We start from the raw sequence: 17,663 nt of genomic DNA, 5'->3' as shown, positions 1-17,663 counted from the left end.
TTTATCAAAGAAATCATCAACAATGAAAATAATGATGAAAAATGTTAGTTGCACACCTAATGCCATGCTAGTGAATTTTAGCAGCGTAGACCAAACCTATTACTGCACCCTCCCACAGCCTGCATGTTCTGTGTTAGTATCATTGACAGTACGGTATAGACGATGTCCATTTAGAGACGAATCTCTCCTGAATATAGTCTGTTCCATTAGGAGGCTTCCTTGGCCTGTTATGGCTGTTAATGAGCCCTCTAACAGTGACACTACATGCCACACGCTGCTCCCTAGTGGCTCAGTGGAAAACATGTGACTCCATTAGGCCTCAGATGAAAAAAAAAAAAAAAAGACCTCCTTCCTGACAGCAGGCGGGAGGAGCCACTGAGCCTGCGAGTGAGGAGGAGTCAGAGAAGGAGAGAAAGAGAGAGAGCTAGGGAGGAGCTAAACTGGAAGGGAGTAACGGTGGGTGAGCGAGCGAGGGAGGAATAAAGTGAGGCAATAAGGACAGCAAGGTCAGACAAACACTCTCTTGGGGATGAACGCAATATAATGAAATGCTGGAGTGAAGCTTAAGCCGTTTCTACTGTGACTGTCTCTATTAAACCAACCTCTTCTCACAGTGTTTGGGGGGAGGGACTATTTGCAATGTCCCTCTGCTTTTAGCATCAAATATTTCTGAACCACAGTGAAGCCACCACTTAAGAACTGACTCACTGGTTGGCTTCACGCGCCTACATTACAAACCTTCACGGTTGAGGAGTCTTAAAAGAGAAAAGGGATTATCATTGATTATTCCAATCATTCTGTACACTGGCTGAAGCAAGAGAGTAGAAAATACTTTGCATTCAGGCTACTTCAAGGTCAGAGAGATAGGGAGACCCGGTTGTTGTGCAGTGAATGAGAAGCTTGAGGTTTCACAGTAATTTCTGATAAAATGGATGCGTTCCACTTAACATGCAGAGCAGAGTTAAGGGTTTTAGTGTGGTGCTTTGTTGTTGTTGTTGTTGTTGTTGTTGTTGTGGCTTGCTGTCAGGCTGTAGGATGCTGTTTCTGTGGTGAGGAGGTAGATAATTTTAATGAGACTGTGCGGCGGTGTGACCTCTTAGGTCCAGCGTTAGGCCTCCCAGAAGTACATGTACTCCCAGTGACGTGTGGTCCTGTCCCATCTCTGTTACAGCACCAAGCCTCAGTAGCCAGCTTGCATTCCTTTCTTATTATTATTATCCATTAATATATAAACTGGGCCTTTTTAAACATTCAACCTGCTGTCATGGACTACAGTTTCAGTAATGGTTGTCAAATATTAAGGAATCACAAAATACATTTGTTTCAAAATAAAGTGGGTGTGCACAGGAAAGATAGATATGTATTAAATTCTGTGTAATTTACAAGCAAATTGACATTTCCTTTTTACTTTCAGTGACCTTACTTTTTAAGGATGAAATTATGAAATTATTGGATCTATATTGGAAACAGCAGACTTGTTAAATGTGGCTTTTACAGCTGAGTGACTTGATTTGACATTTTCTGACCTGTGACAGCAAATAAGGACACTCTTCTATACACTTAACATGAATGTACGTGAAGAAGTCCCCTTTGATTTTCAGTGGAGTAATTACATAGGGTCTCCCTCTAACTGTACAGTATAAAACCCCTCTGGATTCTAGTGTAGTATCACGCCTAACTGGACTGATGGAGACTTTAAACTAACCGATTTGAAAACTTTTGAGGGCCATAAATTTAAGATAAGGGAAACTGTTGACATGAGCCCTGATGTGTGTACTGTTTTTTTTTTTTTACTGCCATCACTGCTCTTCAGTTTTGACTTTTAGGGAAGTAAGGTTAAGGGAAAATACTCGAGTCAATATAACCTGAACTTACAAGTTTATGGGAAAATTATTTTGGGCATAAAGATATTCTATCTTAAGATCATTAAATGTGTGCTGACTGAGTCATACAAGATAAAATATTACAAACATGACAAAGGTTTGCCAAAACATGAAGACTGGTTGTGAGTTCATAAAAGTTTGGGTTGACTATCACATTGAGGCTTATACTTTAAGTTAACCTGCAATAATACATTACTGGTAATTTAAAAATAAAAATTTCAGAAAGCTGTCTGGAATTGTTAATTACTAATAATACTTTCATAATGCTGAAACATTTTACATTTTAGTCTACATTATGCATCAGTCACTAGTGACTATATTTTGGAACACATTTGATGTTGATCTTATATACTGGTGGTTGTCTATTGAAATCACTTCTAATGAGTACAAATGGAGATTTCTGCAGTGATCCCGGCCCAGTCAGGGAGCAGATTGCTGAGCTTTGTAGGGCGAATATAAAGTTTGCATCCACAGCTGTTTAACATAGCGATGCCAAGAGTCTCTGAACCTCCTCATTATGTAGGGGGAACCTGGCATATGGCAGTATTCTCTGTGGGCATTCACAAGGACAGGGTACTGCAGATGGGGTTGGGAGGACACTTGCTGGTTCCTAACTAACACCCCTCCAGATCACTTTTCCACCAAAGCTGGTTAATGTGTAAGAAGCCCAAAGCATGAGAAGCGTCCTGATGTTACTGTTTTATCACAAAGACTTGCAGACATGCACACAAACCCACAGTAACACACACGTGCCCACATGCTTTGGTGTACAGAGATCACATGAGAAAGAGAGCAAACCTTCTGATCCCATGATGAAGTGGTGAATGTCCGGCCCCGTGGACATGCGTGGCCCCTGACAGCTCTTTTCAATCACCCCTCGTGGGGTCACCATCTTTATGTGGATGACCTAATAGGGCAGAAAACAGCAAGACTTTTTAGAGACAAAAACAATAGTAGACTCTTTCACAGATTTACAAATATTAAAATGTGGATATCACGTGTGCCACATGCATGAACACATTTCATAACTGACACACTAACTACTGCAATTTGTAGGGAGGGTAAAGTCCACAAAACTTGCTAATAATTTCCTTTCTAATTACTGTACAGTAACTGCAATGTCCTGACTGCCATCCTGTATTTGGAACAAACAAGAGCAGGAAGGTAAAGGGGAGGGCGTGCAACTCACCAGGTCCTCAATGTTCCCATAGATGTTCTTCTTCATGCCTGATGCTCTGGTTGCCACCCAGCCCCCCAGAGAGCTGAACTCCATGGAGTCAGGCTCATGCCCCGTACAGTAGCCACTCTCATTAAGCTGTGAAAAAATGAAAGAAAAACAATGACGTTGTAAACCCACAAGAATGTTTTAATAACAAGCAAAAAGAATGAGCATGCGAAGGGGGAAAAAAAATAATTGCAGCTCTGCTGCTGAATTTGCTGCAATGCTAAAACTCAGGTTTTATGGCATCATACATTTTTACAACGCCCTAAAATAAACCAAGTGGAAAAAAACAACAAAAAGACTAGAAAGAGATTAGTGCATTATTTGGGCAGTGCCAGATGACATGTTTAGGCTTTTTTCCCATCAATACTAGTAAAATTATAATTCTTGTCATTTATACATGTTTAGGTAAACTTGTGTTATACAGACAGTCTGGATGGCAGACTGCTACACATTCAGTTTCCATAGCCCCACCCAATCCACAAAATACTGCAAGTGACCTCTTTCCTACTTGCCACATGGCCAAAACAATGTGACAATGCACTTTGGGGTCATTTTAAAGTGTGAAAAAATAAATAAAAGCATTTGAGGAACCCAGAAATTTTCATTAGATGCACCATCCCTACAGCTTTGAGGAGAATGTGTAGGTCATAAGGAACCAGCCCAACACCTAAAAGATTGCATCTTTGGGCAGAACATTTAATAGCAATAATAATAAGGACCTTAAAGCACAACAACAACCCCCACCAGAAGCACAAGATGGGGGTTAAGTCGGGCCTGGTTTTATCACAGCACTCCCCTGGAAGGCAGTTTATAATGCAGACCCATCTGCTCCATCAAAATGGCCCAGTCTAAATGCAGCGGTGGAGTCTGCTTTAGATGCAGCTCACGCATTCCTCTACATCAAATGCCCGCTCCTTCTCCATTTTTCTGAATTAGCTTGATGGTGCCATCTGCTCATGACCGCCGCCTCACTCTCTAATCTCTCCCCTTCAGCACTCTGCTCCTGTCTCAAACTCCTTCTTAAACCCTGTTAGATCTACTGAGCAAAGAGTACCAAGGTGACTGAGCATCGGGAAACCTGCATGTGACTGGTCACACAGCTTGATTGTCAGCCCAACATTTTAATGTATGCTCTTTCCGTGGATGAAGATGGATGGGTGAGCAGTATTTACCAATCTCTCCAAATCCTGACCGACAATGCCAGCTTCCACATGGGCAGTTAAATTTTTCTCATCAATCCACAGAATGCGGTTCTGTGAAGGAAAAACAAACAACATGAGCGAGGAGGTCATAAAACATTCTGTATAAATGCGTTATGCCACACAAAATAAAAAGAAATACTCTATAATGCAGTTTGTTTCATTTGTCTAACATGAAAACACACAATTTATTTGATGCCGGTTACAAAATCTCAATAAGAAATGTTATGCATCACCATGTCTGTTATCTGGCATTAACAATGCACTCAACAGCAGTCTATGGAAACAGTCCTTTGACAGTTTGCTTACAATACTGGAAGTTTTGTCCTTCTAAACTGATGCTGACATGTCTGAGGATAAATGTGTGCAGAGGGGCTTCGGGACGGAGACAGTGTCCTCAAGGTTAAACTCAATTTAACATCTAATTCCAAATATATGCCTCTTATTTGGGCCGCTGGGCACATGGCCCACCCTTACCTGCAGGAGGTCATTTCACACCTGCCATCAATTATCCTCCAGAGGTAATAAACTTTATGTTCCAACCACACTGCTCCTTTCATGTGCTACCATTGGAGCCACCTCACCCCTGACCCCTGACACAGAACACTGGTCACTGGTGTCTGTGGCACCAAACTCAATGACTGGTAGGCTAGCAGGATCCAGACAGCTTATATATCACTTCTATGTGAGCCAGGATCAAAGGGTTGTACTGTACTGTTGACGATATTCACCATTTTATATCATATCTGATGGGACATCACCATGTTCACGTGAGATAATTACAATGAATCGCTGGTGCCCAAGTAACACATTTCTCATCTCAACAACAAGAATTAAGTTGTATCCCATTTACACAAAACAAATATCCTAATTCTAACTATGGCTGCAATTAATACTTATTTTCACTAGTTCACATAAGTAAAAAAAATACTAAAGAATGCCTATCACAGTTTCCCTGAGTCCTGTCTTAAAATTAATTATTTTATCAAACATCTATTATTTATATATTTTAAATTTAATTTTTTTATTTATTAAATTTAAATAAACCAGAGGAAAAATTGGCAAATCCTTACATTTGAGGAGGGAGAACCAGAGAATGCTTTTGCTTGATAATTTAAAATATACAGAAAAATGCAAACATGGACACTACATTTTTCAGTGTGTTGTTGATAAATAAAGGTTGAGATTGCCGAGTGACCACCACTGTCAATAAAGTTAGGGTTAGTTCCCTAGTTCTGTGCTCTGCCGGTCAAAAAGGAGGTTTATTACTGAATGCCAATAATGTTACTAAATACTGTCATGTTTTTATGTTAACAGTTAAATCTGACTTGGCATATTTTTTCTTTAATCAGTTAAGAGGAAACATTAAGAAAGGATTAAGAAAGCTACCCAAAAACAATTAACCATACTTCCACTCACACAATTTTTAAGTTAGAAAATACCAGAACATATCTTTCATATTTTGTCAATCACCATTTACAAACATACATAAATAAAGAAGAACTCTTAAAAATCAAAACCAGTACAACAGTTTCTCAGACACAGTCTCAGAAACTCAACATGTATCAGACTGCATTTGAGTTGGTTTCAGTTTTTCTTGCCATTAGTCCAGATTAACTCTTTTGTCACATACAGACACAGTTGTTTACGTACCATCTGTGAGGTATCCAGAGAGACGATGGAGCGAGTTTCCTCTGGGGGGCACTCTAGGGCACTAGAGACACTAGTCCCTCCTGACAGGGGAAAAAACAACAGTTACAATGAGTTACAGTAGAGAAGTATAGGGCTTGGTATCAAACAGTAGTACTTATTGTCTAAAATGTGTCTTTAGCATTAAGTAGTGAAAACTGGTAGTGAAAGTTAGTTGTCAGGTGTTTACATTTTACTTTGATCAGATATTTTCCACTGTAACGTGTCTATTTACTTTTTTTACTTGTCTATTTCATTGCAGCACAATCTTATATGGTTTTGTATGTTAAACACTGCTGTGTTTGAGAAGTTTGGTTTGTTTGGTTACAATAAAACATTTTTTTTTTATGTTTTTATATTTGTTTCAAAGTGGGATTTTTCCAGAAAGGTATCAAAAAAAATAATTCTCTTGGTGATTAGTAGCAAACTCAAGTATCATATTGGCACTAGTATGGAGAAATTTCAAATGACACTCAGTTCTTCATGAGTCTGACTTCTTATCATTTCAGTGACAGTTATACAAAATACAGTTTAAAAGGAAACGTTTACACAGTGCAAACATCCTTGTTCTTCTAAAATGACTGGAGGCTTGAAGATTTGATTATAAAATGTGTGACTGACAACTACATCATTAACCTGTTGACAAACTGCTGTGATACTTTATACTTTTAATTTAGGCCATTTTGTCATCATGATATAGTGAACTGTAGCGAGTGACAGAGAGAACGGTATTACATATGATAGAGATCCCCAGACTGGAAGGGTACTGCAGACATCATATGCTTAGAGAAGTGACCCTGCGTGATGCCTGCTAATATTTGTTTCTGCTGCTCCAGTACAAAACACACCAAGCAAGACATAAAATTCTGCATTGTATCTATCTACTGCACCGTCAGCAGTTACTTTACTTACCAGGTTCATTGATACAATATGTGGCTTCATTAATTTAAAAAAATGAATTTAATGCAATGGGAATAAATAATATATTAAAGTACATTAAATGTAAATACACATCTAGTGGCCTATTTACACAGTATGTGACAGCTAATTATGCTGATTACAGCCACTGATTTGATTACTCACCTCCATATGGCATCAAACAAACATTATGTTTGCACGCCAGTTGTACAATTTTCACAACATCATTGTGGCAGCCTGCAAAGACACAGAATATCGTTTTAGAAATTAGTGGCCATCATAAAGGAAATGTTTTCATTTACTGCCCTCTATTGCATTCATAAATTAAGTGTTAACATAATAACCAGTAGCAGACACATTGCAGAGGAAATAAAACCTGGCACATAACAATACGTGTATACTGAAGACAATAAATAAATGTGTATGGCCTGAGCCATTAGAGCTGTGGGAGCAACAGAGAGTCAGGGTGCGTTTTTGATTTGCCTGATAGTTGTGATTTGCCTGGGGCTTTCCTCAGGCGGAGTCAGACTGCATGAAGCTACACTCTCTGGGGTGGGATGTGCTGGATCAATACAAACTTGCTTCAGCCAATCACAGAGCCTGCATCCATTCACACTGGAGTGGTAAGCGAGTGGGAAGAGTAGCAATACCTTCCTACATGGATGTGCTTGACTGGCCTCAAGTGCTTTTAGAGGCGGTGAGAAATGCCTGCATTCTACTAAATTTTGCCATCCAATTAAACACACAGCTTGTGCCTGCGGATTACAGTTCAACAAACTAAACCTCCACTTTAAAAACACAGCTTGACTTGGAGGGACTACTGAGGAATGCAAATTACACATCAAAATATCTATTAGATACACAGCAAATGAGAGTGTATTTGCGGGGTCGGTAAAATTAAAATTTGGTTCTGGTGTGGATGAAACGATACCTACAGTTGCTTGGTGATTTGCTGCCCATTTGGGAAGCTGCTAATCAAGTTTCAACCATCAGTCAACACTCATTTGCATGATAAAATAGTGCCAGCCATAACAACAGAAAACCAATCTCGGAATCATAATTCATGGGTGTACTGTGCAGGGCCAGACCGCGGCGTATTGGGTGTCAACCGTCCTCCCCCTGACGCTTCTTATTAAGCCTCCACTCATACATATTAATATCTCTGCCTCTGCAGAGATTAACCCTTTAAATCACGTAAGCCAGTCGGGGGATCAGCGCTGCTACGTGGGTAGAGAAAAACAGGCCGATAAAAACACAGGGATGACAGAGCTTCTGAACTCACTTGGCCATACCACCATGTCTGGAACACGGCCAATTTTCCCTTCCCGCAGAGCGAAGATCTCGTGTAAGCAATGGCCTGAAAGAAAATACAGGAAGGAGATGACACAAAATAAAAAACAATGTGGCTAAGTTTCAAACCATGCTAAACAATTAGACAAAGTGGGTGAGTACAATGTCCAAAGTCTCCTCTCAGCACGCCTTACCATGGGCGCGAAACACCCGGTCCTCCGCGTCATGAGAGAAGGGAATACCTGTGGATTTCACTTCCTCCACGAAGGCCTCGTTAAGTGTGGCAGGCGGTACAGCAGTGTTGGTCAGTATGGGCTGAAACAAAACAAGCCATTGTGGTTTTGGTAACTGTGGTTCTTGTCATTCATTGAAGACACAACAAATAAAAATGAATTGTACTCACTGTTGCTGGCGTTTTATGCTGCAGATTGGCTCCAAATGTGCCTTCAAACCAATCTTTCAGACCGGGGATGATCATACCACTTAGTCTATATCTGCATTGTGTATATGAAGACAGATTGTGTGAACAACCAATTAAAATAAAATAAAATTGATTTCCAGTAGTAGAAGTCAAAGCCCTCAATTCAAAACATGTAAATGCTTGACTGGGTTTATTCATTTGGAAAACCAGGCCTGTGTATAATAAGAGTAGAGTGTGAGGTTTGAGTCCAATGAGGTTATTAGGCAAGCAGAGCAGCAGTGACAGTGCTGTCCGTGTGATCGCCCTCGCTATCCCTTGCATAATTGAGCTGCTGGCACCGCCTGGGCCGGCCTATCAGGAGGACTGTGGTGTGCCTTTGTCCAAGAGACCATGAAACACACTCTATAATGAAAAAGCCTCTGTCACAGTGGGCGCAGAGGAGGAGAACACTGTCTTTGACATTCGTTCAACTGCGCTCAAGCCCCACTGTTACTGTACGCCGCCCAGGTAGCTTTTCAGTCGAGAGGACACAGACTGGTTTGAGGCAACTGCTTGCACAGGAGGAAACCATTTGCTGTGCAACATCCTGTTCAGCTCCACTTATTGCTCAAAACACATCCTCCTATAACCTGCCCGTTCTCTGTGTTTAAAATTGGACAAGCAGGGTTGTCTCTTCCAAAGTCATGAAAAACGAGGCTCGTCTATGCCTCTGCTCCTGTCATGGGAGAGCCATTCTTTCTATTGTAAACTGTAGACATAGTCAGTAAGACGGAGGACAACTTGGCTTTGTTTCTGAACACTCTCTGATATTCAAACTAAATCTTTTTTCTCCAACAATCAGTGAATAACTGTGTTTACCCACAACTCCCCAGAGACACATCAACAATTACACAACATAACTTTTTTTTTTTTTTTTTAACAGATTGGAAAGTGGTTCCTGTTTACAAGCAAAGAGTTTGGGAAAGCTGAAAATCACAACCAGTGACCTTCTCGAATGACAGTGAACAGTTCAAATGCCAGCCACTGGGTGGCAGTAGCACCACATTGCTGTGAGCGTAGGAAGGAGACAACATCTGATTGCAAAAAGCTGGGTTCACAGTATCGGCTGTGAAAATGATCAATGCATAACTCCAGCCACAAGCCACCAAAACGTCTGAAGCTAGACACAACATCTGTGATAAAACAAGATTGGAAGCTGTGAATGAGGCCTAGTCCCCGCTGATTTCCCTAAAACGTCAACAGATGAACATAAGCAGTATATCTAAGAGCAGTGAGGTGATATTATACAGTACCTTTTGCCAGTAAATTCTGCTTGGCCTTTCTTATTGAAGAGGAATCTTGAATCGCTGTATCCCCAGCCGTTCCATTTCATAATCTCCTGCCTGTGGAAAAACAAATATTGGCAGAGGTTAAGTCAACTCATACACCTGACATTAAATACCATCAGAGCAAGTGTGAAGGTGATTCCTGGAGTTAGTGACCTGGTATACTCTTAATTTGCCACCACAGTTCCTCTGGGCTGACACTAGTTTGGGCGTGGATAATTTCAGCCAGACACGAGGATAAAGGAAAGTCTGATAATATGATACCTCATGCTGACAGATTAACACACAGACATATAGCATTTCACCGAGGGAAGTTTCAGTTTCCTTATTTTATTCACAGCCTTTGCATTCATCCAAGGTGGGACCGGCTATCATTTGGCAAATTTATGATATGGGTGGGCGCCGGCAGGCACACCTACAATATTTCCCTTGTTGACTGAGCTGCACAACGCTCTGCATACAGCTTGTTGACAAGCAGAAGCGGCACATGTAGACAACACATTCATCAACACAGGAAGCTAGGACACACTCCCTGTCCTGTCAGCCATTTCCCATCCAACACAATAAAATATTTGGTATTTATGGCAACTGGTAAGCACTCTTGTCCACAGCTAGTTTTGATACTGCTCAGTTTTGATGATTAGGTGTGAACATGTACACTGATCTAATCTAAGCTTCAGCAAACTACTTAGCACACAAGCACACAGCCATACTTCCTCTCTCGTCTTCGTTGTGGAATTACCAACCACACTGGAGCGCAGCCATGAAGAAACAAATACTACAATGCTAAATTGTTGAGGGCTATTCTATTATGATCACCAGCTTCACAACCAAAGATGAGGCTATATACTGTGCAGAGCTTGTGTGCTGTACGTACAGTCTACAGAGAGACAGCTCGCCATAACTCACGGGTCACTTGGGACGGGATGCTACCACGGTGGAGTAAAAGCATTAATTAAGATTAATACCTGCCAAACTGGAGTTCCCTATGAATTAAGAGTGAGAGTAGAAATGAGAGTGACACATACTTTAATGAATCCTCACCACCATCGATCTGCTATCACAGCTGCTGAACACACTGAACAAAAATGTATCAATAAACGGGGTAAGCGGTCAGTAACTAGGCCAGTGAGTACACAGTACCGGTACAAACAGATCATTTCAGGTCATTTAAGCGGTAGGTCTTGATGAATATGCCATAAATAAAACTGCTCTGACACTTAACTAGACCTACAGGATATTGGATATAACAAAAAGGAAAGGGAACAACAAGAAACAAGAAATGTATGTGCATATGTGTTCCTCCTATCAATATGAAAATAATGTGTTAATTAAAATGTATAATTTTGTGTATAGTGTGCTAAAATGGCGCGACATTGTGCATTTAATGCTATTTTACAAGATAAAGTGAATGTTTCCACGGTATAACGATGCTTCTTCATCATCATTAAATATGCATATGTTACCACTGTACTGGACAAACATTAGAAATATCTCTCAGTGTAGTAACACGACACTAAAACTACAGCCTTGAAAAGGACCAAAATGAACATCTTAATAAATAAACCTTCATTTGAAAACACTTTAACCTTCACGAAGATGGGATTTATTGCAGGGTTTTGTTTATTTTATTTTTAAACTGCATTAATTTTAGCTAGGTGTATCTAATAAACTACTTATATTAATCTAAAAAGGAATGGAAATCCCTTCAAGGCAAACGCTTTCAACTAAAACACTGGAGCTGCGGACCACTTAGCTAACCATACAGGAAAGACGGGCTGAACCGAGGAAGTCTCTTGGTACTTCTCCAAACAAACAATGACTAATAGTTATCATCACAGGATGGTATGCAGTTGTGCTCGTTATAAACAAAAGGCGGGGGCCAAAGACACACTCTGTTTTATCTATCTGCATTTCAGTTGCACCTTGCAAGACATAACATTTCATCGCCCCAGTGTCACATTGACCAGAACAGGACATGGTGGATTTCACAAGGCCAAAATGCTGATACCTCTGGGTGCTGATTGTGTCTTCAGCTGTTATCCCAGACTTGACACTAGATGTCAGCACAGTGTGGTGGTGTTTCCTCAAAAAAAGGAACCGAGCTGCCAATAGGGTGAAAGTCAGACCACTACTTGTCCTGGCCAATCAGATCAACAGAAGAAGCAGAGAAGTTTCTACTGTCTCCTCCGCATGTTATTACAAATTACATTATGGTGCCCCATACCTACAAATCCAGTTAAGAAAGATTAAAAAAAAAACATCAAGGAACTGAGCTCAGTGATTTACATACCATGTTAGCATGGCAAATCAGATAAAGAGTAACTGTATATGTTAAGAAAACCACTTAACCCTCAACTTAATAAACAGTTTATTGAATCACAAAGCAGATAAATCAAACTGTACGTTACAGCAGACGGCTACAGCTAGACGGTATCTGTAGACTTCTACAGCAAACTGGTTACAAGCAACGGCCTTACAGCAACGGTTACTGTAACTTCTACAGCAACGGTTACAGCAACGGCTACTGTAACTTCTACAGCAACGGTTACTGTAATTGCTACAGCAACGGTTACAGCAACGGCTACTTCGATTCAACGAGTTTGTTATCTGAAGCAGCAGAAAATGCCAGAAGATTTGTTAGCCAAAACACTTTCTCTTCAGCTTTTTACGACCACTGACACTCAAAGATATCCACATAACAAATTAAGACGATAAATTATAACCCACAGCAGAAGCTACGCTGGACTAACTTAGAGAAAGTCGACCGTACGGACGTTTTTAAGTCCTGACAGTAAACCTAGCCGCACCCACTCCGTAGCCAAGTGATGTTAGCTTGCAGGCTAATTAAAACCCCGCTTTTGCCGGCTCCCCCTCCGTTATAATGCATGGAAGAAAAGGGGAACCCAGCCTGTCAACGCATGTCACCCCACTGCCTCTTGTTTAGATGTTAGTCCACTGTTTTCTGACTTAACAACCAGCTAAACGCCACAGAGGCTCCATCACAGCCTTGTACCTCCTCCTCGGCACCGTGTTCCCCTCACTGGAGACCTCTGTTTTGCTGCCCTGGGCTTTGCACTCCGCGGCCAGGACGGTCGAGTCACCGTCCACCGGTCCCTGCAAGTGTCCGGCAATTATCCTCAGTCTCTGCTGTGCAATCCGTCGCCTGTCGGAGCCGCCGCCGCCGCTGCTGTTGGACGCCATGCTGCTTCCGTGTTTGTGAAGGGAGGGAGCGGATCCATGAGCCGCTGTCACAGGTCAGCGCTGCGTTCACGGCCCGTCGGAAAGTACCGTTGTCCACACGAGTGACCCGAAGAGTGGTAACTAAATGCCTGGCAGCTGGGAATATGGGGTTTTTCTTTTCCTGCCACGTTTAGGAGTCGGAGAGAGAGCGAGAGAGACAGAGAGGGAGAAAGAGGGCATATGCGACACTAAAACAACAATTGTAATATAACACCATGGGATACATGGTATGTTAAATGGTTATTAGGCATTGGTTCAATTTAGGGATCAAATGATCAGGAAATTAATCTGCAGCTTTTTTTTTTTTTTTGGTTCCAGCTTCTTGAATGTGAGAATCTGTTGCTTTTCTTTGTCTTACATTTTAATAAACGACACGTGTTTGGTTTTTGAACTATAGGTTGGACAAAATAAACAATGAGAACAATGAAACCTTAACACCCAAGAAAATAATCAATAATTAATAATTAAAGAAAGTGTCCTTTCTTGCAGCTCTGGTTTAGATATGGTTAAATTTAGCTATACATTGGGTGTGCATGTATTTAGGTCAAAACAAATCGCCTATACACAATTGCACTTATGTCTATAATTATGGTAGGTTCATCATACAAAAAGGTTTGTATTGTATTGTTTTTATTCTTATTATCTCTTTATTTAACCTTTAAATCGGAAAATGTACACAAAAAAGTTACACAACTGACATGGTGTCTTCATTGAGAAATAGGAGCTAAAGGGGAGCACCTGAATGCACCATTATACGTATTTCCCAGCATGCCTTGCAATATACAATTGGTTGCGTATGCTCCATTGACTGTTCAGACTGGTATTTGCAGTCAATTTACATAGTTGTCATAGCTTTTCTATAATTAAAAAATAATTGCCATGCTTGAAACATTCAAGAGGAAGTCGTTCACAAAATATATTTTGATAGTTACTAAATCTACAGTGAACAAGGGAACTGAAGGTTACAAATAATGCCTTTATCAACAGTTTATAAAGTCAAAAATAATGAGAGAGCAAAATTAGGCAGTGGGAATTTAACACTAGCTTGACTTAGCTCAGAATAATGCAAGAAAGTGACACAATGGACCAAAAGTGGAGAAATAAGCTACAGTTATCAAACCTGTGAGCTAAATCTTTATTTTTTCAATAGATCTACCCCTATACTATTGTATATTTAGTTAAAACTGGCAACTTAAACCTGATCTGTTGTTTGAGACTAATCATTTATAATTGTTTGTCTGCCACATTTAAAAAACAACACATAATTTATGTGGCTTTGACTATTTGCACTTATTATTGCAGTATGGTGTCAGTATTCCAGTATGGTTTTAAAAACTAAGGGTAACCTGAAGTGTGACTTTACTGTTTACCTCTCTGCCTCACCTCCACTCAGTCATCTGACCAGCGTGACTACTGTTTCCATATGGCACACAGCAGTGCTCTTTAAGTAATGACCGGACACAACGTTACAGTACATAAATGACAAGGCACAGTACTTCAGAATACAAATTAACTGTGGTTAAATTCTCAAAAAAAGACAGAGGCTGTGAAAAATGCTTAAAACAAAGGGAAACTTTATTTGAGAGAAAACAGTTCATTTGTCAACAGGAACATTACATCATGCTGTAAACTTAAATGTCCAGATGTTTGAGGATTTATTTCCCACAGGTTAAAGTTTTAACTCCCAAAACAAAGTTCTGTAATGCACTGACTGCGAGCAATTAGAGTCTGAGTGTATCACAGAACTTTATTTGGAAAGCCATAGTGCCACCTCATAGGTTTGTCCTTGTGCAGGACCTTATCCTCCTCATGACTGGGTGCTCCTTTAACCTGTAGTAAGGCACACAAAGCAAGGAAAAACAGGACATCCACTCTGATTATGTCTTTTTTTCATTATGTTGACCTCAATGCAAAACATATAACTACAAGAGAGAAAATTGCCGGTGTCATTTGTGGCTATAGAAGTAGCTAAGACTTTAAGGACTGGGCCTACAGAAAGGCTTGCTGTTTGCTGTGTGGTGGGTCCTCCCTAGAGTCACACAGGTAAAGCAGGCCAGATGGAGTCTTTTTACACCTTGTCAGCTCTTTTCTGTACAGAAAAGATTAAATGGCTAGATATCATTTGGGTATGTGCAATAGTTGATCCTGTAGTACATCCCACCAAAAAGGATCCTAAAATGCATTTACTTGACCATCTGGCTGCAAAGTTAACATATGAACCGGTCTCTATATGAGCTGACATGTTTGAAGCTTCCAATTTTGGTGATATCTTTAACTTCACTGGCATTATTTTAACCCTGTGCCGGTGAGTCACTGAATCTACCTGTTGAGCCTCAACAACTTTCTGAACTGAACAGGCTCTGGAGGGTGACCTATTCACTAAACAATGTAGATAGACATGATAGCAATGAGGAAAATGCAGAAAGCTCCAGGGGTACTGAGCTCTGTCAGTTTGAAGGTAGTTGGGGCACTTGCCACATCAAGTGACATCAACTTTAGAAGTGCAAAATAGTGCAACAAAACAAACAGAGCCATGTCACCATCATTGTGCTGACAGTTATTTACACAACAAGTAATCTGATGAAGGCAAAATAAGTGCTGCAAGTCATACTGTACCTGATATAGGTAGACGCAAGGGACCAGCTGCAATTCAACACGAGGGCAAGTAGTCTTGATCATAAAATGCAAAAAGCAGAAAGCGATCTGAGGACATCGCAGGCCACCGATGGATTCACAGTGCAAACGCCTGTTTTCACTGCGGTTGGTGTCCGTCTGCGGATTTGCAGCGCTCTAATCGGAAAGGTGGCTGCCGCCGCTTTTACCTTTTCTTCCCCCAGTCCTGTGCAGTTCACTATATGCAGCTGGAAGAATGTCGACGTGGAGCTGCCAAACGTGAACGCGTGCTCGTGAGCGCGCATGAGGGAGGGGGGGGGGGAGAAATAGTCTTTTTTAGTGTAATTTCACGCAGTGGCACAGTGAGCTGCACTTTAGTGTGAGGTTCTTCACAGATAGGTGCTAGAGGCAGGACTTAGTCTGTCTTATTACCTTGACATATTTCAAAAGCCACTTAAATTACGCCCCGATCGGACTTCTTCCTTACGCTGAGGTGTCAGAATGGTTCAAAAAATTTAATTAACTTTGAGGATTTTATAAGCCTTAACTTTCTTTAATAGTACCCATCTCGGGTTGAGTCTAGCGAGGTCGTTTGAAGTTACAAAATGAGCAGTTAAGATGAAATACATGCATGTCTGTCCACCAGTGATGAAGTATTTAGATCCTCTGGTTAGTAACAGCGGTACGCACAGCAAATGTACAACAAATACTCGATTACAAGTCCTGCATTCAATTTTGCTTCAGTAAAAGTACAAGAGTATGATCAATATGCTGAAATCATAAAAAGTGAAAGTACTGCTTTCAGACTATAGGCTATTATTGTTATAGTAGCATATATAGTATCATTATTGATCCATTAATGTTTAAGTAGAATTTAATGCTGTAGCTCCTCAGTGTGGAGCCAAACTGTTGTTTAATCTACAGTACCAGTGGTGGACAAAGTATTCAGACCCAGTACTTGAGTAGGAGTAGTAATAGTTTTATAATACTCCATTACAAGTAAAAGTCTTGTTTACTTAAGTAAATGTATACAAAAGTTGATTTATCAACTTAAAGTATGAAAAGTATTAGTGTTTACAATGCACCAGAACGGTCCCATTAAGAGTTTTATTATTATTGAAAATGTTATTGGAGTATTATTACTGATGCATTAATGTATTAGAACCTTTTTATATGGTCATGGTGGAGTTCATTTTGACCACTTTATATATTGAGTAGTTTTGTATAAATGGATCACATGTAAAGTATCGTAACTACAGCTGTTGTAATGTAGTGGGGTAAAGGGTACAACATTGAACCTCTGAAATGTGGTGAGGTGGATGCATAAAGAAGCAGAAAATGGAAATACTTTAGTAAAGGACAAGGACCTCAAATTGTGCTTACAGTAAATGTACTCAGTTACATTCTACTACTGTGTAGTGTTGCATCATATTTCACACACTGGTCACATGTTTTGCCTGTAAAAAAGGTGTCACATCAACAGAAACATATGTAGGCTAGTGGGGGAAAGGTAGAATATTTCAGTATAAAAAAAAGTATAAAATAACATCAAATAACATTTATGTAAATAAAAGTACATAGGTCAAAATTGTACTTGCGTAAATATCAAAATGTAATTGCAAAAAGTTTATTTTCTATCCGTCATGTTGTAGGCGACACTCTGCAGTAAGTTTGTAATCACTTTTTTATGTAATCTGTGCAATATTGTAGTTTATTTGGTAACGTCTCTTGGCTTGTTCTTTAATAAATAGCATTATAACAGTTCTTTATATCAATATAAGCCAATTAAAAGCATGTACCAAGGCCAGCGGTGGAAAATAATTACATTTACTCACATACTGTATTATAGTGCAGTTG

General features: G+C 40.2%; 1 protein-coding gene across 1 annotated transcript in view; it reads right to left on the bottom strand.

The window, feature by feature from the left end:
• The window catches only part of agps (alkylglycerone phosphate synthase), a 28,052-nt gene extending 14,854 nt beyond the window's left edge, over window positions 1–13,198 (bottom strand). The window contains exons 1-10 of the mRNA XM_035676479.1: window positions 12,967–13,198; window positions 9,918–10,007; window positions 8,608–8,698; window positions 8,399–8,519; window positions 8,197–8,271; window positions 7,080–7,151; window positions 5,961–6,040; window positions 4,281–4,361; window positions 3,073–3,198; window positions 2,682–2,790 (exon numbers count right to left, since the gene is read on the bottom strand). Of these exons, the coding sequence (XP_035532372.1) occupies window positions 2,682–2,790; window positions 3,073–3,198; window positions 4,281–4,361; window positions 5,961–6,040; window positions 7,080–7,151; window positions 8,197–8,271; window positions 8,399–8,519; window positions 8,608–8,698; window positions 9,918–10,007; window positions 12,967–13,154 (1,033 nt within the window). The 5' untranslated portion in view covers window positions 13,155–13,198. The remainder of the gene's footprint in view (window positions 1–2,681; window positions 2,791–3,072; window positions 3,199–4,280; window positions 4,362–5,960; window positions 6,041–7,079; window positions 7,152–8,196; window positions 8,272–8,398; window positions 8,520–8,607; window positions 8,699–9,917; window positions 10,008–12,966) is intronic.
• Between the last annotated feature and the right edge of the window lie 4,465 nt (window positions 13,199–17,663).

Source organism: Morone saxatilis, unplaced genomic scaffold (assembly GCF_004916995.1).
Source record: "Morone saxatilis isolate NCDOM2014 unplaced genomic scaffold, NCSU_SB_2.0 Contig5, whole genome shotgun sequence".
Lineage (NCBI taxonomy): Eukaryota > Metazoa > Chordata > Actinopteri > Moronidae > Morone > Morone saxatilis.
The sequence above is the reverse complement of the archived record's forward strand: the minus strand, read 5'-3'. Positions and strand labels throughout refer to the sequence as shown.